The sequence below is a fragment of the Phocoena sinus genome, chromosome 10 (assembly GCF_008692025.1).
Source record: "Phocoena sinus isolate mPhoSin1 chromosome 10, mPhoSin1.pri, whole genome shotgun sequence".
Lineage (NCBI taxonomy): Eukaryota > Metazoa > Chordata > Mammalia > Artiodactyla > Phocoenidae > Phocoena > Phocoena sinus.
Window position 1 is genome coordinate 76,191,783 of NC_045772.1, and position 22,865 is coordinate 76,214,647.

General features: G+C 37.1%; 1 protein-coding gene across 11 annotated transcripts in view; it reads right to left on the reverse strand.

Moving 5' to 3' along the window:
* The window catches only part of FGD4 (FYVE, RhoGEF and PH domain containing 4), a 211,515-nt gene that overhangs the window by 56,317 nt on the left and 132,333 nt on the right, over positions 1-22,865 (reverse strand). For all 11 annotated transcript variants that reach the window (XM_032644475.1, XM_032644474.1, XM_032644473.1 and 8 more), the window contains 3 exons: positions 18,921-19,073; positions 10,827-11,010; positions 5,502-6,009 (listed from right to left, as the gene is read on the reverse strand). In XM_032644475.1, coding sequence (XP_032500366.1) covers positions 5,502-6,009; positions 10,827-11,010; positions 18,921-19,073 — 845 coding nt within the window. The remainder of the gene's footprint in view (positions 1-5,501; positions 6,010-10,826; positions 11,011-18,920; positions 19,074-22,865) is intronic.

The window sequence follows — 22,865 nt, forward strand, 5'->3', positions numbered from 1 at the left end:
CACATGCCGCGGAGCGGCTGGGCCCGTGAGCCATGGCCGCTGAGCCTGCGCGTCTGGAGCCTGTGCTCCGCAACGGGAGAGGCCACAGCAGTGAGAGGCCCGCATACCACAAAAAAAAAAAAGAAGTTTCTGAGTTCCCCATCAATTCTAACTGAATAATGAAAAGCTACCCTCAAGGCATTTATGAACTATCCACATGGTTAGTGAGGAAACTTTTCCATTATTCTACACATCACTTTAAAATGCCTACGACTTTAGTTGGAGCTGTCATTACAATACTAGCAACAATGAAAGATCGATTAGTAAAGCTGGATAATTTCTTCGCTTGTGTTGCCTTTCACTTTCTTGGAATTAAAGCTGATTTGGCAAAAGAAACAGAGGTGTAATTTAATACTTGCCTTCAAATCTAACAAGACCTCAACAGTTGTCCCCTTATCTTTCAAGAAGTGAGCCAAAAGAAATTTAAAGCTTTATGGGGGGTGGTATAAATTGGGAGACTGGGATTGACATGTACACACTACTATATATAGAATAGATAACTAATAAGAACCTACCATACAGCACAGGGAACTCTACTCAATATTCTGTAATGACCTATATGGTAACAGAATCTGAAAAAGAGTGGATATATGTATAACTGATTCACTTTGCTGTACAGCAGAAACTAACACATTGTAAATCAACTATACTCCAACAAAAATTAATTTAAAAAATAAAAAGTAAAGCTTTATAAAAAAAAAGGACTTGTAGCCCATCATAAGAAATGGATAAGCAAAGTAAGCATTATGTTTTACCTCTCAGAAAACTTTGATATCTCATATTACACCCTATAAAATTAATCAACAATTTTAAGAAATATAATTAAACTTAGTGAGGAGAAACTGAAGGAAAAAGAGGAAAAGTGAGTTAACTTGTATTACACCACTGGTTTTCTGTTTGCAATTTACTTTTTTTTTTTTAATCAAGCCTCACTTTTTCTTTTTTAAAAAATTAATTAATATATTTTTATTTTTGGCTGCATTGGAGCTTCGTTGCTGTACGTGGGCTTTCTCTAGTTGCGGCGAGTGGGGGCTACTCTTCGTTGCAGTGCGCGGGCTTCTCACTGCGGTGGCTTCTCTTGTAGCAGAGAGCGGGCTCTAGGCACGCGGGCTTCAGTAGTTGTGACACGTGGGCTCAGTAGGTGTGGCATGTGGGTTCAGTAGTTGTGGCCCACGGGATCTAGAGCGCAGGCTCAGTAGTTGTGGTGCACAGGCTTAGTTGCTCTGCGGCATGTGGGATGATCCTGGACCAGGGCTCGAACCCATGTCCCTTGCATTGGCAGGCAGATCCTTAACCACTGCGCCACCAGGGAAGTCCTGAAACTTACTTCTGAATGTGCTTTCCGTCATTTTTTTCCCCTAGGAGATAATTATCTTTCTTAACTTTTGAGTATGTTCAAAAGTTATAAACCCTCAAGGCTTATATAAAAACATAATAAATAGCAATTAAAAAACCAGAAATAAGCAGGAAATAAACATTTATGTTTTTTAAAAAAATATATGTTTCTATAAGTCTCTACATTGTGGACACCACCTTCATCTATCTGCCAACTTCACTACATAATTTCTTTCATTTTTGGTGAAAGGAAAGATTAACTTTTAAAAAATCTGCTTCTTTTACATTCTTGATAAAATTGCTATTATTATAGTTTTAATACATTGCTACTTTGAGCTTATGTTGGCAATAACAGAGATTTTTTATTTATATAAACGTTAGTCTTAAAAAGTGCATATCTACACACTGATATTTGGCTTGACGTATGAAATACAGAGGAAGGGAATACTTTGAATAAATCTCAGAAAAAACTACCAATCAACCCATGGAAATATAACCTGGATATTAAAAGACTCGTGAAAACCGTGAAGAGAAATTTTCATTTCCACGGCACAAACTGACGAGTGCAGCATTCAACATAGTGCATTTCTACTAAAGCTCACCCACTGAAGCCTACAAATCTGAGAAAAAATAACTATTTTTAATGAAATTCATTCTAACCCATTTACCTGAGTCTCCTAATATAGTTTAAGCTATTTATGATAACCCAAATTCATCATGACAAACAAGAATTATAATACTGTTGTTATCCCCTGATGCCCTCAAGTACCATCCCTGAGCGTGCACATGCATACACACTACGATAGTCGTTGTACCTTTCCTGTACCTTACGGGTTTTAGTATGTTTCCTTATAATATTGTATAGATGTTATGGAAAAAACCTAACAAACTTTTTGGCTCACCCAATGACATCTTCCTTTTAGTAGATTTCAATCTGTAATCTGCTGCAATACATGATTAACCTTAATTTAAAGATACTATTAACACATTGTGGCTGAAAACTAAAGGTATCATAAGGTGCTAAAATTTTTCTTTGATTCTGAGATTTTAAAGAATTATCTGATTACTTTGAGGTGTCTGGCTATATTTAGATCACTGGTGCAAAAAGTTTAAACATTGGAAAAGTGTTGCTTTGCTAAAGTATAGTAGAGTCAACAGTTTCAATGAGGTGGGTATTATCTTTTACATGGTAAAAATAACATTATTCTATATTCACCACTGTAAGTGATTCTTGATCAAAATACATCAGATAATCAGTGAAAGAGTTACACAAGCTGAGACTATTTTCAAGTCTGTACTCAATTATTAATGATGATTGTTCAAGATATATTTTAATATGTATCTACTTTCCTGAACTATCTTTGCAATTCTATTGTACCCCCACTTTCCATCCCCCAGTCCCTCAGTCTTCCACTCCTGGTGCACAATGTCCATTAAATTTAATTCTGGTTTAAATGAAAGCCAGTAAGACTATTCTGATGTAAACCTCTATATCAAGTTATATAAAGACTGAGGTAACTTTTTTTCAGTTGTCTGCATAGTGAAACTCGAATACTCCATGATGTCTTAGAAGTTCAACACATTAGATGGTTTAAGAAGCAGCTGACAATCTGGAGGGCTATGCTAACAAAGGAATATACCTACATACAACAGCACAGAATTATTATATTATTATCACTAAGGAGAGACTTTCAGACTCAGTTTATATTCTTCAACTAAAGAATTTTAGAACCCTTTAATTAGAGAATTTAATTGATTTGTTCAAGGTCATAATGTTGGTTAGTGGATGTACAAAGAAGTAGCATCAAGATTTCCCGGTTCCAATTGTTTAGTCTACTATATACTACTAACTTAAAATTTTTTTAAGTTTATTTTTTATTTTTAATTGTGGTAAAATACACTTAACATAAAACTTATCACCTTAACACTGCTAACATTTATGTTTGCATTTTGGAACAAGGAAAGGCAATGTAACAAGCACTAATGCTTGCTACTCTAAAGCAGCAAAAGAGAACACATTCTTACCATGAAGAAATTACATTCTAATACTCGTTTTTGGATGGGAGACTCATATAGTATTTAGATCAACAGCTCTGCAGAGAAAATTTCCTTTTTCTTCCCACATATAGCATGTGCCAACCACTGCTTAAATGCCCATTAGGAGAAAGACCAGATGTACTATTCCATGTCTCACTAATTTAATAGGAAGCCCTATTAAGTCTCTCCCAAACCAAAGAAGACTCATCTATGAAAATGTATACATAATAATATATGACATGGGAAAAAAAGTAGTACCCAGCAATCACAGGCATCATCACCAATTAAAATATTTCTCTTAATAAAAACAGCTCTTACTGTTTTACAAATACTTGCTGGTGGCATCATCCCAAGTGTAAAAGGACAGATGTGAGTCTTGAGTTCCTTGGTTCTAAACTTCTTTTCCATTCACCGTGATTTAAACACAGAGACACTAAAATCTACTACTATATCGAGATGTAAAGAGATTCACTTTGCAAAGTCCTGTTTCTTTAATGTTTCAAATATTGTTACCAAGTATGATTCACTTTCTCCCACTCACTTCCTTATTTAAACTTTCTCTGCTTGAGTCAGCATTTAAAATTAATTCACTAACTGGAAGAAAATAAGCTACTGGCTCTTTGCCTATTTGTGATTTTTTTCAGGATCACTGTAAATTGAACTATAAGATAGACTTCACTTTAAAGTTCTGAACATATCAGTCAATCATTTTTTATTCTAATATTTTAGTATCAGTCCTTTTGAATTTCTGGCTATGTTAGTGCCACTTAAGATACAGTACCATAAAAAAATTCTAAATAGATTTAGGACTTGGATTTATCCTTTACAAATTTTCCTATAACTGTCCAATTTTCAATTATCAGCTCTCCTACAAAGATTGTTATTTATAATATATAAGAGAGACTAAACAATGGAAACTTTTTTCTTGTCTTCAGAATTATAAACAACTCCCCACTCCAGGGAATGCTATGATAATGCTTATATACCATCTTTGATCCAAGACATTCCAAGTGCTTTGTAAAAGCCATATTTATTGATTTTTCCAAAGCACTATATTGACATGAATAAAGAATACAAATGCAATCGTCTTGTTACTGAAATTGTATAAAAGTTTCTGCTATAGCCCAGGTAGATTATGAACATATTTCACCAGCAAATCAGCTCTTCGTTAGCTCAGAAATGCCATTCAGGTGGTTCATCAAACTGCTGCTCTGATTAGAAAGGAAATGAACTTCTAGTTTGCCAGTCTCACCTCTCTCTAGTCTATACCTCATGGCCGCTGTATTCATTGACATTTCCTGCAATTAGGCATTTACACTTGTGACTTCTTGCATCAGGACACAATACCGGCCTGAGAGTCAGAACACAAGGAGTCTGGGCTTTTACTGTGAGCCTGGAAAATCACTTAAGCTTCCTGGGACTGTTTTTTCTTCTATAAATGAACTATGAACCAAGATGATCTTCAGGATTATATAATTTCCTGTTACTTAGACCATAAATATTAGGGATGCAGCCTTAACATTTGGGCAACAAATAACATTTTCTTCCAATGTAAGTAAAAACAGTATGTTTGTGGTTTTCCTATATCAAAGTCTTCACACTGTTCTGAATCTTGAAATCATAATAGAGAGATCAACAGAAATTACATAGAAGAAAAAGTGGAATATCTCCTCAGAGTAGGGAAAACATGCATCATCAGCTAGAGCTTGAAAACTATTCAACCAGTGGTGTGGGTGATCTGACTTACTCATCACGTAAGTGCTATAAAATAGTTTTCAAACCATAGTGGAATAGTCAGTCAGTGCTTGAGACTTCCCTGGTGGTCCAGTAGGTAAGACTCTGTGCTCCCAGTGCAGGGGACCTTGGTTCAATCCCTGGTCGGGGAGCTAGATCCCACATGCATGCCACAACTAAGAGTTCGCATGCCGCAACTAAGTCTGCATGCCGCAACTAAAGATCCTGTATGCCACAACTAAACATACCGCAACGAAGATCCCGCGTGCCGCAACTAAGACCCGGTACAGCCTAAATAAATAAATAAATAAATATTTTTTTTAAAAAGTCAGTGCTTCTTCTTACTTATGCTTTACCTTCATCTCATGGTGCTGGTCCAGCTGTTCCAGTTCTAGGGGGCTTTCTCCATCTTCCCTCTCTTGTACCTTGGCTTCTGTGTCTGCCCTTCCTTCTACCAGGGGGAACAGTGGGCCGACATGTAAAGTCCTGCAGCTACTGTCAGAAGCATTTTCATCACAGTCATTTGTTGTGGGGGATGCAAGGTCTGTGGCTGTTTCCTGTCTTTCTCCATTCACTAAGTTTGTATCGGGCAAGGGCTCAGAAGTTTGAATAGGAGTATCTGGGCTAAGAGTGGCCGCTTTATCCTCCTCACATTCCATCTGGTTTTGTGCTGCTACCATACCATTAGCCACACAAGTCTGTGCCCCCTGAGATTGATCTGTATCATTTCCCTGCTTCTGTCGTGAGTGTTGGGAGAGGAGTTTTTGCTGAGGTGTGGTTGTCAATCCATGCCTTCCCGGGGTTCTAGGCGCATTTAGGTTCACAGCAGAATCTTTTTTCAAATCACTGTAATTTGATAATGAGCTAAAAGATAAAATACAAAGGAAGTATGAAAATGTTGGCATGAACAAGTTCTAGAATAAAAACAAATTTATTCTAGCTGTTTAGGGATATTTAGTGAAGACATTTTTTTTCCCTCTGATGGTTTTAGAAACATAGGTAAGAATATTCCAGAGTAATTCTCAGTCTTTTAGGATGCTAAACATTTAAATAAAGATGATAAGCCTGAGCTTTACGTATAGGGTTGGAAACATTTCCTTGGGCTGTTTATTAATATAGCTAGTTAGTGAAGACTTAGATGTGCGAAATATTTAATAAGGCCATCTTATCCCAAGATTTTTACTTTCTTAACATTTTAAAAACAAGTATAGTTAGCCCTCAATTTATGGACAGGTTAGAAACAAAGGTTATTTTTCTTTGGAAAGCAGAACACATTTCTCAAAAATTTTATTGCACATGTTTCCATAGCCTCCTAACTTGCCTCTCTGCTTCCACACAGATCCCCTCCAACCTAGTCTTCCCAAGTTGGCCACAAAGATCAAACTCTCAGGGTTTGCCCAAACACTTGAAGGTAAATCTGGCATCTTGATCATGGCCTGTAAGACTCTATATACTATAGCCCCCACTAGCCCTGGCCTCATTATATGCTATTCTCTCCTCACTCACTGTGCTCTTGTCATACTAGTCACCTGCTGTTCCCATCCCCAATAAGCAAATGTGCATATCTAAGGGTATTTGTAGCTGCCATTCTCTCTGTCCAGGGCAATCTTCCCCAAGTCAATGGTGTGGTGTACTCCTTCCCATCATTCAGGTTTCTGCTCAGACGTCACCTCAAAGAGGCTTAATCCTAATAGTACGTTGGAATTTAACTGCCAATATATTACAATGTTCCTATGGAAATATATATAGTACTTTAATCTAGGATTCTAGTGAGGACAAATACAAAACTCTGGACTTCAGCCTTGAAGAGATTCTTATGACCTAATGAGGAGAAAAATTAAAACAGACTAATGCTCTGTGACGGTACAAAATGTGCTCGTCTTGTTCTCTGCTTTATCCCCACCTCTGAGCACAGCACTTGACATGTGACAGTGCTCAATAAATAGCTGAGGAGCAATGAATAACTCATCGTGATAGTGATCATGACAGTAATTCAATAATAGCAGCTAACATTTATTAACTGCCAGAAACTACATTAAGCCCTTTACATTGATTACCTTGTTTCATACTCATAATAATTCCAAAATAGGGACCCCACAAATAGAGAAACTGAGGCTTAGAAACTTATATAATGGGGCCAATGTAACGTGGCTAACAAATAATAAAGCCCGTGTTCAAACCGTGAAGTCTGACTCTAAATTCTGTAGTCTTAACCCCACATTATAATAATACACTGGAATAGGAAGGATGGAGTGAGAAACAGGTGAGCAGGCCACATACAAAACATGGGAAGAGGGCTTCCCTGGTGGCGCAGTGGTTGAGTCCGCCTGCCGATGCAGGGGACGCGGGTTTGTGCCCCAGTCCGGGAAGATCCCACATGCCACGGAGCAGCTGGGCCCGTGAGCCATGGCCGCTGAGATTGCGCGTCCGGAGCCTGTGCTCCGCAATGGGAGAGGCCACAGCAGTGAGAGGCCCGTGTACCGCCAAAAAAAAAAAAAAAAAAAAAAAAAAATGTGGGAAGAAAGTCCAGGGCTGGCATCTTCCTCAGCACAAGCAGAGGTTATGGGGTGAGGGCTCATGAGGGATGTGGGGAAAGGGCACAGCAGAAAGGTCCAGGAACAACGCTGAGATGTGTGTTACTGTCTCCCTTCACTGTACTCCTCCCAAATACTGCTGATCTGGACTGGAGAACGGAACAGGGAATAACAGTAAGAAAGTAAGTAAGAAAGCAATAAGAGAAGAAAAAAGACACAGTAAAGTTTATCAGCACAGGAAGGAAAGGAAAAATCTGGTAGGGGAAAATGTCATATAAAAGTTGGAGGTTGTCAGTATAAGTAAATGTGACACACTCCACCGCTGATATCTGCCTTCTAAGAGCGGATACCTTAGGCCTAATTTCTCCAAAAGTCCTTGAAGATTTGAATCAAACTGTACTCCTTTTCTTGAACACATCAGTGTCCAGCAACACAGTGGAAAGATCCTTAGGAGATCCTCTGAACCAAACTTTGGACTTACTTAGGATTTTTGGAAAGGACCACTTTGGATGACAAGTAAGAATTTCCTGTAATAAGTGATATCCAGGGGATATGTGTGTGTGTGGAGGGGTGTAGGATAAGGTGGGGAGGGAAGGTTTAGTAAAAGCAGTGGTTCAACCAATAAGTAGCAGATTCCTGTAGATGACAAACCATGGGGAGAAACAGTTGGCTTTGCAGTGTCATTGGGAAAAAACAATGTTCAGTTTTGTGAGAAAATGTTATTTACTTCTTTCTAAAATCCTAAAGACTTTCATAGGTCAAAAATCCTAGTTTCTCTTACTCTCAAAAAATGAAAACAAAAACAAAAAATGGAATAATAAACCACAGTAAAAAATAAATAAACAAAGTTCACTTGCTCCAAATACATCCTCCAAATCACTCCTATTAATAAACCAGAGGGCTTCCCTGGTGGCGCAGTGGTTGAGAGTCCGCCTGCCGATGCAGTGGACACGGGTTCATGCCCTGGTCCGGGAAGATCCCACATGCCGCGGAGCAGCTAGGCCCGTGAGCCATGGCCACTGAGCCTGCGTGTCCAGAGCCTGTGCTCTGCAACAGGAGAGGCCACAACAGTGAGAGGCCCGCGTACCACACACACACAAAAAAAACGAAAGCAATAAACCAGAGATACTTAGATTATTGCAACGAGCAAAACTATGACGCATGGGTAAGGTTTTAATAGTGCCATATGGTCTTACATGACCCCACTGTAACAGACATTGGTTCTTCCTGTCAATTTACTGTGGTAAATCAGAGCCTGCAGAATCTCGCTCTATTCCACCAAGTGCTAGTTTAAGCTGTAATAACTGGGGTAAAATCGGACAGCCACACTGCAGGCACATGGACCTCACTGAAAAAGGAATAAAAACTTCCATTCAAGTCCTATAGATCCAATGCAACACTAACCCATACTTTTTAGGGCCTGTTCCTACTGGAAATACCTCATTAAAAACATATAATTATTTTTCGTACTGGCAGTGGACTCTGCCACAGGTAACATCCCTTCAGCAGATTGGCCCAAATGCTCACATTACATCCTATCTGCTCTTAGAACAATTTTGCTTAAAATGCCATACATTACATCTCTCCTTAGAGCCAACCTTCAAGTTTTGCATCAAAAAATGACTTTGAATCTGTTAACGTTGGAAGAGTAAAAGAAAACTGATTTGGAAAAATATATTGAAAAAAGTTGATATGGAAAAACTGCATGTTTTGTACATGGAGAGGAGGAATACAAACAGTGGGTTACCAAAATAGTGAGGATTAGAGGACTCAGTCTTTGGAATACTGACCCATTCGGGGCTTCCCAAAGCTACCCCCAAATCTGAGGATACAGGCTCTGGCATGCACTATGGATAAGGGTCAGGGCTCCATCCCCTCCTTTTATTATGCAGTCACTGGACATGGCCCTGGGAATCTGCAAACGTGCTATTGAATCAACTTGCCATGAGAAACAAAAACATTTTCAATGGAAATAAATCATTCTAGGAAAGATTACTATAATTTAAGATATCAAAGGTATTAAAAATCCTACTTCTGAGGGGGAGATGTTGAAGTTTAAATATTTATGACTCAAGTTCCCATAATTGATTAAGAACAGAAACTACTTTTCTCTAGAACTTGTTAGTAAATATAGTCTCACAAATGAGGGACACTGCAGTTTTGTACTTGGTCACAATTTCCAGAAGATCTTAAAGTATTTCTAAGCTATGATTCATTACATAAATAATGCATCCTGCAAATAACTATTGAAATCACCTAATGGGAAACCATTCCCAAATATTACACTAGAATGAATGGAAATATTTGGCTTCAAGGATGAAAGTGAAATTATACATACTGTTTAACTATATACAGACTTTTGGTGATACATAAAAAATCCTTCTGATAAAATTTTTAAAAAATTCTATTTAAGTCAGTGATGGGAATTCTAAGAAAAAACAACTGAGTGTCATATAAGTAGAAAAGCAACTTATGTGAGCTTTTTTTTATCTTTAAGTGAGAAATATACATTTCGGCTACCTTTGTGAACCATCAGGACTAAAGAATATAAAATTACAGCTAATAATACGAATGGAAATTTAGCATGAATTTTGTTATTGCCAGTATCTCTTCACAATCCTAGTACAGTACAGGGGTATGGGGAGAGGGGAAACAGGGACTGAATGGATACAGAAGACCCACATTAAATAAAATGGGTCAGAAAGAAGAGATGGGACAGGCCCACAGGAGTTAAATTCAAGCATATGAAGTGAGAAGCAAAGAAACAGAGACAACTTCCTGCATTTCCAACCCAGATATCTACTGACCAATGGAGTGACCCCAAGGAGTAACAATACACAGAGTGACATACGCAGATACGCAGGAAATGAGATCTACACAGCACACAATGTGATGAGAAGGCTGGGGCACAGAGCACTGCACATAGGTAATATATAATATAATATAATATAATATAATATAATATGAATGGGAATTCATATTAGGGCAAGATTAGCATTTTAAAAATTCACTCTTTCTAAAGGCCTACCAAACCTAATGGAATAAAATACTCTATTTTTTATTTTAAAATCTGTCACTCTATCATACTTTTTAAAAAACCAGCTTTCTTCTCCCCCCTGCCTTCTCCCATTGTAAGTTAGCTCTTACCTGCCTCCTTCAAAGCGACTGATGAGATCTGATATCTTACTGGGTTTTTCTTTTGAGACACAAGAAGCAGAGGCAGGTTTAACTTCCTCCATCCTTGGTTTTGCACTAGATAAAGCTTTATGCCTGGGGGTTTGGTGTATATTGGACGAAGGTGAATTCTGCAGGTGTAGTGGCTTTGGAGGCACTGTAGAAAAAGAATTAATAGAAATCAGTATTTAACTGATATTTGTTCCTTAACAAAAGAATTCTGGTGTCCTGAGTGTAAAAATCTTTACCATTATCAACCTTTTGTAAAGGGGTCTGTCAAATTTGTACTGAACCTTAACCAAGAGAACTTTTATCTATCTTGGACATTTACTCTGTGTCCTGTAGAAATCCCATCTCCAAGATTCAAGTGGTTCTTTTAATTTTAAGTGACTTTAAATATGGCTTTATTAAACATCTATGGATCTACATATGGCTATGACATTCCAAACTCTATTAGAGATAACATAGCAGTTATTTATCTACACAGAGAAAGGAAAGCACTAAATTTGAAACTAATTCTTAGACATACATTGCTTGCTATAAAACAGATTTTCTAATAACAGGGTGATAACAGATATACCAGAAACCAGAGCTAGTAGGTTAGACATAAAAGCCAACAAAAAACCCAACGAACAACAGTAATATAATATTGCACTACTTAGAGCATCTTCCCAGTTAAAAGCACCTTATCTCATTTGACCTTAGATGAAATTTTTTCTTTATAGTCCTCTGAGGTAGATCATTATTTGCCTCCTATGTCTATGAAGTCTTAGAGAGCTTAAGTGATTGGCCTGGCGTAACAAGGCTGATCATATTTCATAACTGGTACCCAGACTCTAGCTCCTTCCATTATTAGCACTGCTCCTCATAATACATCTGCAAAAGGTGGTTATAGAAGTTCTATTACTATTGTCTGCTACATTAATAGTTGCCTAGCATTAATATACCACAAACCATTTGGTTACTAATAAGTCCTCCACTCAATTAATAGAATAGTAACAGATCTTTTCCAAAATATTAAAATCTACAGGTTTTCCCCAACAGATGAGAAATTCTGTAGATGAGAAAATATAATATGTCACAAATGTTTAATCAGTACAGGAATTACTTCAATTTTGAAAACCAACACAGTATCATTTTTCTCTTCAATTAACATTCTGGGTAAATGAATATATAACTATACATGTTTTAATAAATCAAATAGAATCATCTCCTTTTTTCTTTTTTAAACCCTTTTCCTAACTTCTGGAAAAAGGGTGGGGAATCATGTCTTCTTCTAATTACATGCCCCATTTTCCCAGAGCTGTTTACCCTGGTTTTCAGTAATCTCATCTCTTTTATGAACTTAGCTAGCTGACAGCTGCCTGATGCTCACTGGCCCAGATTTCATCATTTCTGTGCCAGTTATCAATTCTTACAGAGAAGGGAGAAAAAAACATATACACACACACATATATACCTCTGTGTGTGTGTGTGTGTGTGTGTGTGTGTGTGTGTATATATATATATATATAAACACACAATGAGCTACAGCTGTAACAATTTACCTCTTTCCCTGTCAACACAAAGAAGAAAATTCCAGTGAAAAAATGAAATGTTTCTTTTTATGAAAATGATACTATTTTCCAAGACGTACTTGGGGGTGGGGGTGGGATGGTTAGTATAGTATCCATTGGAAAGGAAGAGGCTTACACAAGTGTGACATTTGTTCATTTTAAGGAAAAAGTTCCTGTGTAGAACAAACATATACCAAATAGTAAACCAGGACAATATTCCACCCCCCAAAATAGTTTTAATATTAGGAATAATTTCAATATTCCTAACTAGAATATTCAAAGAAGTGAATGTGTTCTTTATCATTCTGTGTGTAAAGATTGTTATAAAATAACTCTTCCATCTAGAGTTTACTCAGTGAACATTCCTTCTTTGATACTTGAAAGATGCAAATAAAATGATATGTATCAGCCAGTCAGTTTCTCAGAGATGACTCCACCGACTTTTCCCATCTCAATTATGCCTCTTTTAAACTGCATCATAGCACTGTGTACTTTTTCTCTAAAGTGCTTATAATAAATTATTATATAATTATTAAGTAGTAATAAGCAGCATTAAATAATAAATCAGCAATAAAATATTAAATACATTATAGATATAAAGCTTTCTCTTCCACAAGTCTGGAGTCCTGTTAGGGTAAGGAATATGTTTGTTTTGATCATAACTATATTCACAGTAACTACCTGCACAGAGCTTGGCAAATTTGTGGACTACATGCAGAAACTAATGTGTCATCAAGGAGCTCATATTCTAATGGGGAGACAGTTTAAAGATGTTGATAAAGCAGAGCACGGGGTACACAGTTAATTTAGAGGCACAGAGGAGGCATCTATTTCAGCAAGAGAGACCGTCCAAATGTGTATATTCACTGGTTTATGATACATTTTAAATAAAAGAGCACAAATGCTACATGGTATATGACAAAAATCCCAAGAGGGTCATGAATGGCTAAAGTGTCAGAAATACTGTCTTAGAGGAAAACAATGCATACTCTGATGAAAAGACATAACTGACAAGTGAAAATGATCCTTTTCTCTTACTCTCATTATTTTTGATTTTTCTTTTACACTATGGAGGTCAACATTTCCAAATGCTCTCTGGACATCTCCTAGGTGTCCTATCAGCACCTCTGGTTCATTACGTCTGAAACTCTACTTACTACTTCTTTCCCCTGCAGCCCAAAGGATGTAAACAGAAAAAAGTGTTCAATCTAACCAATAATCAGAGAAATGCAAATTAAATCCACCATACCACTTCAGCCCCATCAGATTAACCAAAATTTCAAAATCTGACAATACCAAATGTCACTGAGGCTGTGAAGAAATGTGAACTAATACATTTTGAGAGGGATTATAAATTAGTACAACAGCTAAGATCTCTCCCTCCCTCCCTTCTCTCTCTCTCTCTCTCTCTCTCTCTCTATATATATATATACACACACACACAAACTTACACACATATATATGTATATATTTATTTCCAAAATATATATCATAGAGAAATTCTTACATATCTACACAGGGTTTTTAATTTTTTAAAACTTTTTTTGATCCCAACAAATATTTATTGAATACCTATTAAGTTCTGTGCACTTGACCATATCAATGAACAAAGGGAAAGATAAGAAACAAAAAAAATAATAAGTAAACCATGTATCAGAAGGTAGTAAATGCTAAGAGGAAAGGGGAGGGGCTAAAAGAACAACACAGGGGATCTGGAGTGTAGGGAGTGGGGGAAAAGGGCATACTGCAGTATTAAGTAGGGTGTTCAGAGTGGGCCTCTTTGAGAAATTCAGATTTGAACAAAGACTTAAAGAAGTTGAGGGAATTATTTGGGGAAGAGTATTTTACCAGGTAGAGTGAAAGCTAGAGACTAGTGCAGGGCAATGTGACTGGAGCCAAAGGAACAGGCAGAGCAGGTATTGAGGTCAGAGGGAGGGCCTGAGAAGGCAGAACCTGTGGAGTGCTGTAAGGATTTAAATTCCTGTAGAGTTCTGAGCTGAGGGATGATAAGATATAGCTTAAATTCCAACAGGACCACACTGGCAGCTAGGTACAGAATGTAGGGAAGTAGGGTGGGATCAGGGTAGGAACAGGGAGAAGAGTTAGTGATGCTGAAAGCTCGGCTTCTGTGCACTGGTGCCGTATTGAATCTCAGAGACAGAGTTTTGGGTGAAGTATAAAAGAATTGCTTTATTGCTTTGCCAGGCAAAGGGGGCACAGAGGGCACCTGCCCCAAAACGCTGTGTCCCAACCTAGGAGGATTTGACGAGGAGTTTTATAGCAATGGGTCAAGGGTGGGATTGCTGATAAGATTAGGGTGTGTGTAGGGCCTGCACTCCTCTAATCTGGTCTCAGGTAATCTTGATGAGTTTCTCTGGTTCCTTTAATGCAGCCTCAGTTGGAATTCTCTGGTATGAAGAAAGCTGACATCTAAAAAAGCTTAAAGACATAGTTCTGTGTATCCCTTGAGGTGGAACCAGGACTTTTCCCCAAGGCTGCACTATTGTTTCTTGGCTGCCTCTCCCTTGTCTTTGCATCCCTTCCCTTCCCGGATTAGCAACGGTTGGAATCTGTCCTTTGGAATGCAGAGAAGGTCATGAAGGCTGGAGTCAAGAAATGGGGGACAGAAAGGCTTCAGTGCCCAGAAGCCCCACAGGGTCTTGCTTGGTTTCATTATGAGGTTACTATATAATGGTGTTTAAAATGAGGCAGTGAGAAATAGATTCCAGATATATTTTAAAATTAGTTTTCCTGAAAAAAAAAAAGTAGTTTTCCTGAGAGATTAAACGTGAGGTTTGAGAGAAAGAAAGAAGAATCAAGAATGACTCAGACATTTGGCCTGCCCAACTGGCAGGATGGAACTGTCATCAACTGACACAATAGGTAAAGCAATTTTTGGAGAGATCCGGTAGTCTAGTCAAGGACATGCTAAGTTTGAGATATCTAGATGACTATAAATAAAATGGGCTCTACTATAGCAAATTTTACGGATAGTAAATAAACCAAAAAATTTAATTATTCAGAAATTTCCAAGTATGCAAAATAATTATTGAGAATGAAAAAGAAACTAATTGCCACTGTCTACTGAAAGAAAAATGCATAAGGAAAAGTTATAAATTAAGTTTTATTCAGGGACCTTACTAAGGACTCAAGCCAGGGAGACAGCCTCTCAGCCCTGAAGAACTGCTCCAAAGAGGTAAGGGAAGAACCAAGATATATATGAACTTTTTTTTGCTGGGAAAAACATGTAATCAAGCACAGAATGATTACTGCTCATCACAAAGAATAGACAGACATCTCATGTTAATGATTTTAGTGCTTTTCTATGTAGGGAAGATTCAAGAATCTGGGGTCATTGAAATTTTTCCTTTGATAGGTATCTTAACTTTCTAGGGTATGGTATATCCAAGCAAAGAATGCTTCCTGTTTTTCTCCATCCTAAATTCCCCTCAGGGTGTGCAGTCGGTGGGTTATTAGCTTGATTCCTGTAGAATTGGAATGGCAGTAACAGTTTTTTTCTTTACACCAGTTTAAGTTTGGGGACTACCATTTGTAACATATTATACTTTAAGAATGAAACATTACACATAGAATGCTTTACTTTAGAAGCAGATGAAATGAATTACTAAGTTGAGTAAATTGAGTGTATTTACTTAAATTATTTGAACAATAATGTGGCTTTCAAAGTTGATGAAAATTTTTTAAACATTAAGGCTTAATGATTGAGAAGTAACACTATGTGGACTTTATCAAAATAATTAACTATGGAGGATGTTGTGGATCAAAGCTCCTAAGAGAAAAAGTACAACTATCTTTAATTGCTAAGGAGTTTCAATTATATAATACAGTATTATTGACTATAGCCACTATCTAAATCCTCAGGATTTATTTACTTATTGGTAAATAATAAACACAAAAACATAAACTTGATGTTGTTCCAGACACATTACTACATAATCACCACTAATAAGTCAGTTCTCTCCTTTTAAGCATCACCAAAATAAATTGTAACCATATTATCAGCACTCCACATGAGAAGCAAACACATAAATAAGATTCAAGTATGAGCCATTTTAGGATCTAGATCAGAGTTTCTCAAACTACTGACATTTCGGTTCAGGTAATTCTTTGTTAGGGCAATGGAAAAGGCTGGTCTGTGCATTGTAGAATGTTGAGCAGCATCCCTAGCCTCTACCCACTAAATGCCAGTAGCAACTCCCAAATGTTGTCGCAAGCAAAAAAGCCTCCAAGTAATACTCATGGGGTCAAGAGGGGTGCAACAGGCCTGCAAAACTATCTCCAGCTGAGAACTACTGATCTCGAATAACATTTTCTGAATGAAAATTCCATAATGGATCTTGAAGCCTCAACAGCCTCATCATGCATAACTTATAAGGGAGTTGCAAGGAAGTGGGCAGAAGGGTGTCAGTGTGATAATCCCTAACTCTGAGCAGCAAGTCTCCGTTAGCATCCCCTTCATTTCTCAGCCTCAGTCACCAAAATGGTCCTAAGGATTTGGAGAAATTAAAAGTAGCTTCTCTCTACTAGAGGGTGGGAAATACTATCTGTCAGCAAGTAGTGCTCAATCTATTTGGCAGCTGATCTGACAAAACCAAGATGTAGCCTCATTTCAGGACACTGCTCTCTTTATGGCACACAGTCTCAGTTTTAAACAAAGAACAGCCGAAACTAAAAGAGACATGATGATGGAGCAGGATTCATTCAGTAAGTATTACTGAAGGCCTGCTATGCTGTGTGCTAGGCACAGGGGATGTAGTAGTGTAAAAGGCAGAAAAAATAACCAACATGGATGAGTTACATATATAGTAGACCAATCTGTAATGAATGAGAAAAACCAAAGCAGGGATGATCAAATATGAGATTTAAGGGGTGATGGTGGGGTTAAAATTTTAGCTAGGGGGGCCAGGGAAGGGCCAAACAATGAGTGAGAATATTTTGAAAAAGAAGTATAAAGTACTCTATGTAGTTTATTTACTATCTGGAAATACTCTGTCGTTATGTAAAATTATATATATAAACCCATATTCAAGATAGGAAATAATTATATATATTTAAATAGCAATACATTGACTTCAATATAACTACAAACAGCAAAAAGCAAGGTCAGTGTTTTGTCCCCTAAAGAATGGGATTATTTGGCACATGGCAGGTCAGAAAGGACACTGCTAGAATTTATCTCAATGAACTAAAAAAACAATGAAGTAATGCAATGCATCTTTCCAAAACAGTCTTTATAAATAATGAAATTCATGCTTTTGATCTGGGCAATTACATAAAATTGAACTGTATTTATTTCTTATATATATTTTTTTACCTTATTTGAGGTCAGCTCAGGTCTAATGAGCAATATGGAATTTTGTATTGTGCAAATAAAATGGCTTAAATCATGATCAGAAAAATTTCTATTTTCATATTCACAATGTTATAAGGAATGTGGCCAAAGATTAAGGTTATAAACTCATGAATGCGCTAGTCATTTGAATCTCCAATTATCTGACCTTGTTTGATAGCCATATCCCATACCACGACCAATAGAGCTAGCAGTGAGAACAAAAAGAAAAATATCCCATAACCTGGAAGACTCCATTCTACCCCCATTAAAGATCTCTTTCAGAAATTCTTAAAACATAAGAACAAGAAAGAGACCAAAGTAAATACAAAATAATCCAAAAAAAAAATTGGTTTTTCCAAAGTATAGTGATTCTGAAAATGCCTAGTATTGTTTCTTGGCTGAATGTTCAGCATTTGATATAAATGAAAATATATTAGAAAGAAACTACACATTAAGCCACAGTGTAGCATAGTTTTGTGTTTGTTACACTTCAAAAGGCCTTGCTCTTAATCATCAAAATTATAATTCTGTGCTTCTTAAAGTTAATACACAGTTTACTAGAAATTTATTTGTAAAAGAAAGTGGTCACTGAACAAAGCATTCAGAGATTTCCACCATATAATTTTTCCCCTTGTTGGATGCTCAATTCCTGGACAGAGGGACTCTTTTAATTTCTGTGGATGACTTTACTAGGAAGCCTGAAAAGCCCCAGTTCCTTAATATTGCAAAATCACATTCTTGTTAAGTATATTAAAGCACTGTTTTAGAACAATCTGTTTCACCGACCCTCTGACATCTAGCAAGTCACGATGACTTTCCGACACACACGTTAATTTGTTACATATTTATTATGCAAACAGTAAGGCTCTTGTACTATGTCACGCATAATGCACGAAGAGATCACATTTCCATTAAGGGGACATGTAAACAATTTACGTAACATGAAAAGAACCATAATAGAGAAATATATAAGGTGTTTTAGGAGTAGAAACCCCGCCTGAGTAGGTTCACAGACTGACTTTTCTCCTGAAAAAATAAATGCACCCAGTTCCTCCCATTTAGAGCTTAAAACTCTTTCTTAGTGATCATCATTCTTCTGTGTTGCCTTCATCAATGAAGAAAGCATGCAACCTGATCAAAAAAACCCGATCAGCATACCTTGTGGCTTTGGACTTGCAGCTGAGTGTTTTGCTGGAGTTTTCCCATTTATTCCCTGAGCCTCTTCATCAGATACATTCTGATCAATCAGTGTGGTTGTGCTGCTTTTCAAGCAAGGTGAAACTATAGTGATCTTTGGACAGGTACTGCTGCCTGGGAGAGTTCAAAAAGAAAGAACAGGTAAATGCAGAGGTGGAGCATAACTACATCTCAGGACTTAATTTCTTCTGACCCCATAAAACAAAAACAGTCACAGTTACAAGAGTATGCATTGAAATAATTTTCCCACGTGTGCTGGCCTTGACAAAGAGTTCTCCTGAGAAAGATCTCATTCCACGTGCTTGAGAAACCTTATAATACACGCTGACAGAGACTGCTGACTACTAAACACACACACACTCTCTCTCCCCCCCCCCCGCCCCCGCCCCTTTTCTTGCAGGGCCATGGAAAGGGCAGAATGCAGCTGCTATGATGCAGGTGAAGGAGAGGACCAGAGGGCCCCAGCACTAATCTGTTAAAAGCGTTCCTTTCCAGCATCCAGTCAGTCACCAGTCATTGAGTGGTTCAAAAGAACAAAGCAGGAAAGCACGAACATGACAGCTGACCTAAAGACTCTAGAAGAATGGCTTGATTAAAAAGGAAGAAATCACACACACACACCATGACCCTCTTTCACTAGCTTACTCAGACTCCAAATCAACGTATTATTAATACCCATGTTTTCAAAAAAAAAAAAAAAGAATGACGAGAGTATGTAGATAATATTCATATTTAGTTACAACTCAAAAATCTTTGAAACACTGCAGTGCTTTAAAAAACTGAAATACATCATGAAGCATAGATGGAGAACAGATCAATTCTTAGTTCAATTTCTGATATAAGAAGTTAAATACTGAATTTCAGAGACTTTTAAAGAAATCATAAGCCAGTGTTTTCTCTTTAAACGCATGCTAAATTTTCCTTTCTTCTAGTTGACATGGTGATATTAACAACAGATTAGACCCTGTTTAGGAGAAAATAAAATTTCTACCAGGAAATTCACTATCGTTAAATAAAAGTATGCCATTTAAGAAACTATCATTTGACTAAGAAACAGTTACATTTTTACAGAATCCAACTGTTTAAAATGAGAACTATTAGAGATAAAAGGCCTTAATAATTATTCAAAACAAGAAAAGCTAATAAAACCCAATCAACTTTTGTTGAGTAAAAAAATTCCCTTTTACTTCAATTGATTGGGTAATATTGATTAAAAACTAAAATACTGCTTTATTTTCTGCTCTCCCCTTAAAATATATCTAGGTAAAACAAATTTTAGAAGATATTAATAGTTCCAAGTATTGTCTGAGAAGTTATTAGAGACCCAATGCTGAAACACATTAAATGAGTTTCATCAGACACCCTTCTGCTAAAATGGGCTGCCAACTAAATAAAGCATTGTTTAGCCAAATAAAGGCCTTGAATGCAAGATTTAAGGAACATTTGACAGCATATTATAAATTATAAACAGAAGAAATTATAAACAGAAGAAATAAAAGCTCAGTCTTTAAATGTGTGATCCTATCTACCTTCTTAGAAAAACCACATGAAGTAGGCAAAGCATATTCCTAAAATCCACAGTGTACCATCCAACCACTTAGTCTTTTAGGGGCATTAGGATGTTTGTTCCACAGTGATCCCAAGAATGGCTTAGTATCTGAAAGGCCACCTGCTGGGGTCTAGTGAAGGATGGCCTTGGGGCAGAAACAGTGAAAAGCCACAGCCCAACTACAACTGAGAGGCAGAAACTGTAACTTGACAGTAAAATGAGACACTGAAAGCAAGAATGCAGCTTTAGAGATGATTTATAGCAACAAAACTATAAAAGGGGGCAGCTAAGGGGTAAATGAGAAAACAAATTAAATTGAATATTTAAAAAATAGATCACCACTGTAACATATTAAAAGATGAAACTACTTTAATAATTAACCTATTTAGAAACAAAACATGTCTTGAATAAATAATAATTTTTAATTGAAAACTAGGCACTTAATTTCTGGATAGCAAGCTTGCAGGATCTGATGGGTTTACAAGATCATATTTATTAGAGAACATCTCAGATGAATGTGATGAAATGCCTGCAGTAGGAGATCAAGTACACATCTATTTTCTTTTGAATCCATTAAAGTCATGATTACATATCTTTTGCCAGTGATAATAAATCCACAGCCAGAAACTTCATTTCAGATCATTATTTAAAACCCATCTCCAAACTTCAGCCATTATCACAAGGTATGAAAATATGGTGAAAGACACAGAAAACACATTCTTAAAAGGTTGTTAAAAAAAAAAAAGCAAAGACAAATATGCAACAGAGACCATGCAAAGCCCAAAGTCTTTACTATTATTTACCATCTGGTCCTTTACAGGAAAAGTTTGCTGACCATGGTCTAGGTCAAACACATAATGGTAAAGGAAGTTTGACTAAAATTAGGCAGCACCATTTCATTAAATCATCTTTTAACATCCTGGATATTAGCAACACAGAGGAATACTTTTTTTTGCTTGTTTATGACTGACTCAGCCTATTCACATTTGGAGACAGTCCTTATTTGGGTACCAGTTGCATAACAGGGACTTGAAACCAAAATTGTAACCAGATGGTCTACCTATTCAAGAAATTTTATATTATAGAGGCTTTCAGATTCCAATTTACCAAGAACCAGTTGAGTGATTAAACACGTATCTCTGGGCACAGATGCAACCAGTTACATTATGTTAGCACAGGGAGAGGGGTCCTATTTACTGTCTCTTCTTGAGGATTGGTAATCTATTTAGGTACTGGTCTTAACCATTTTGCATTTCTCTGTCTTATGCTTGCTGGGTCATATCTCCTGTAAGAACTGCCTAGACAGATGTAACTGCAGGGTATCCTCAGATATTCTCAGTTAATCCAGCCTCATCTTTGACTGCATAAACCTCCCTGTTCCAACTGGAGAGGTTCCCACTATGGCTTAACTTTCATTTATGTGTCTTTTGCATAGTACTTGTGAGTGGCAGATAATCTCTCTGACTGGTTAGGGTAACTTTGTCTGCTATTTGCAAAATTTTGTGTTGGGTTGTTAACGTTTTGCCAACTTATTCTTGAATGGCTCGTTCACAAATTAAGGTTGGATTTACTCCAAAGCAAAGTCCGTTCACTTCTTGATTCTTCAGGCCTGATCTCTTGTCATGGTATCCGTGATCTCAGATCACATCTTTATGGCCATGTCTATAGTGCCTCACCCAACCAAATATCTCTCCCAACTGCACCAAGTCTCTAGCCCAGAAGATCTCCATGGACTCCACCCCTCAGGACAAGAGGATCTCTTGATTTAAGAGCACAGAGTAGTTTTCTAAGGGAAACAATCTTCCTAGGTGTATATTGTCCAGAAGGAAAGAGATACTTAAAAAAGAAAAACAAAAAACAAAAAAACACCAATCTTTTGAAATAATCTTAGATTTACATAAGAATTGTGCCCAGGCTCTTAGGTTAGCATCTTATGTAACTACAGTATGTTATCAAAACTAAAAATTTAATATTGGTACAATACTAGGCCACAGATTTCATTCAGATTTCACCATTTTTTTCACTAACATTCTTTTTCTGTCACAGGATCCAAACCAAGATATCATGTTGCATTTAGTTGTCCAATCTGTGAGAGTTACTGAGTCTTTGCTCGTCTTTCATGACCCTGGCAGTTCTGAAGAGTACTGGTAAGTATTTCGTAGAATGTCCCTCAAACTGGGTTTCTCTGATGTTTTCTCATGATTAGACTGGGTTTACAGGTTTGGAGGAAGAACATCACAGAGGTGATGTACCCATCTCACTGCATTACATCACTGCATGATACCAACATGATTATCATGTGGTATTAACCTTGGTCACTGAGTAAGGTGATGTCTGACAAGTTTCTACACTGGAAA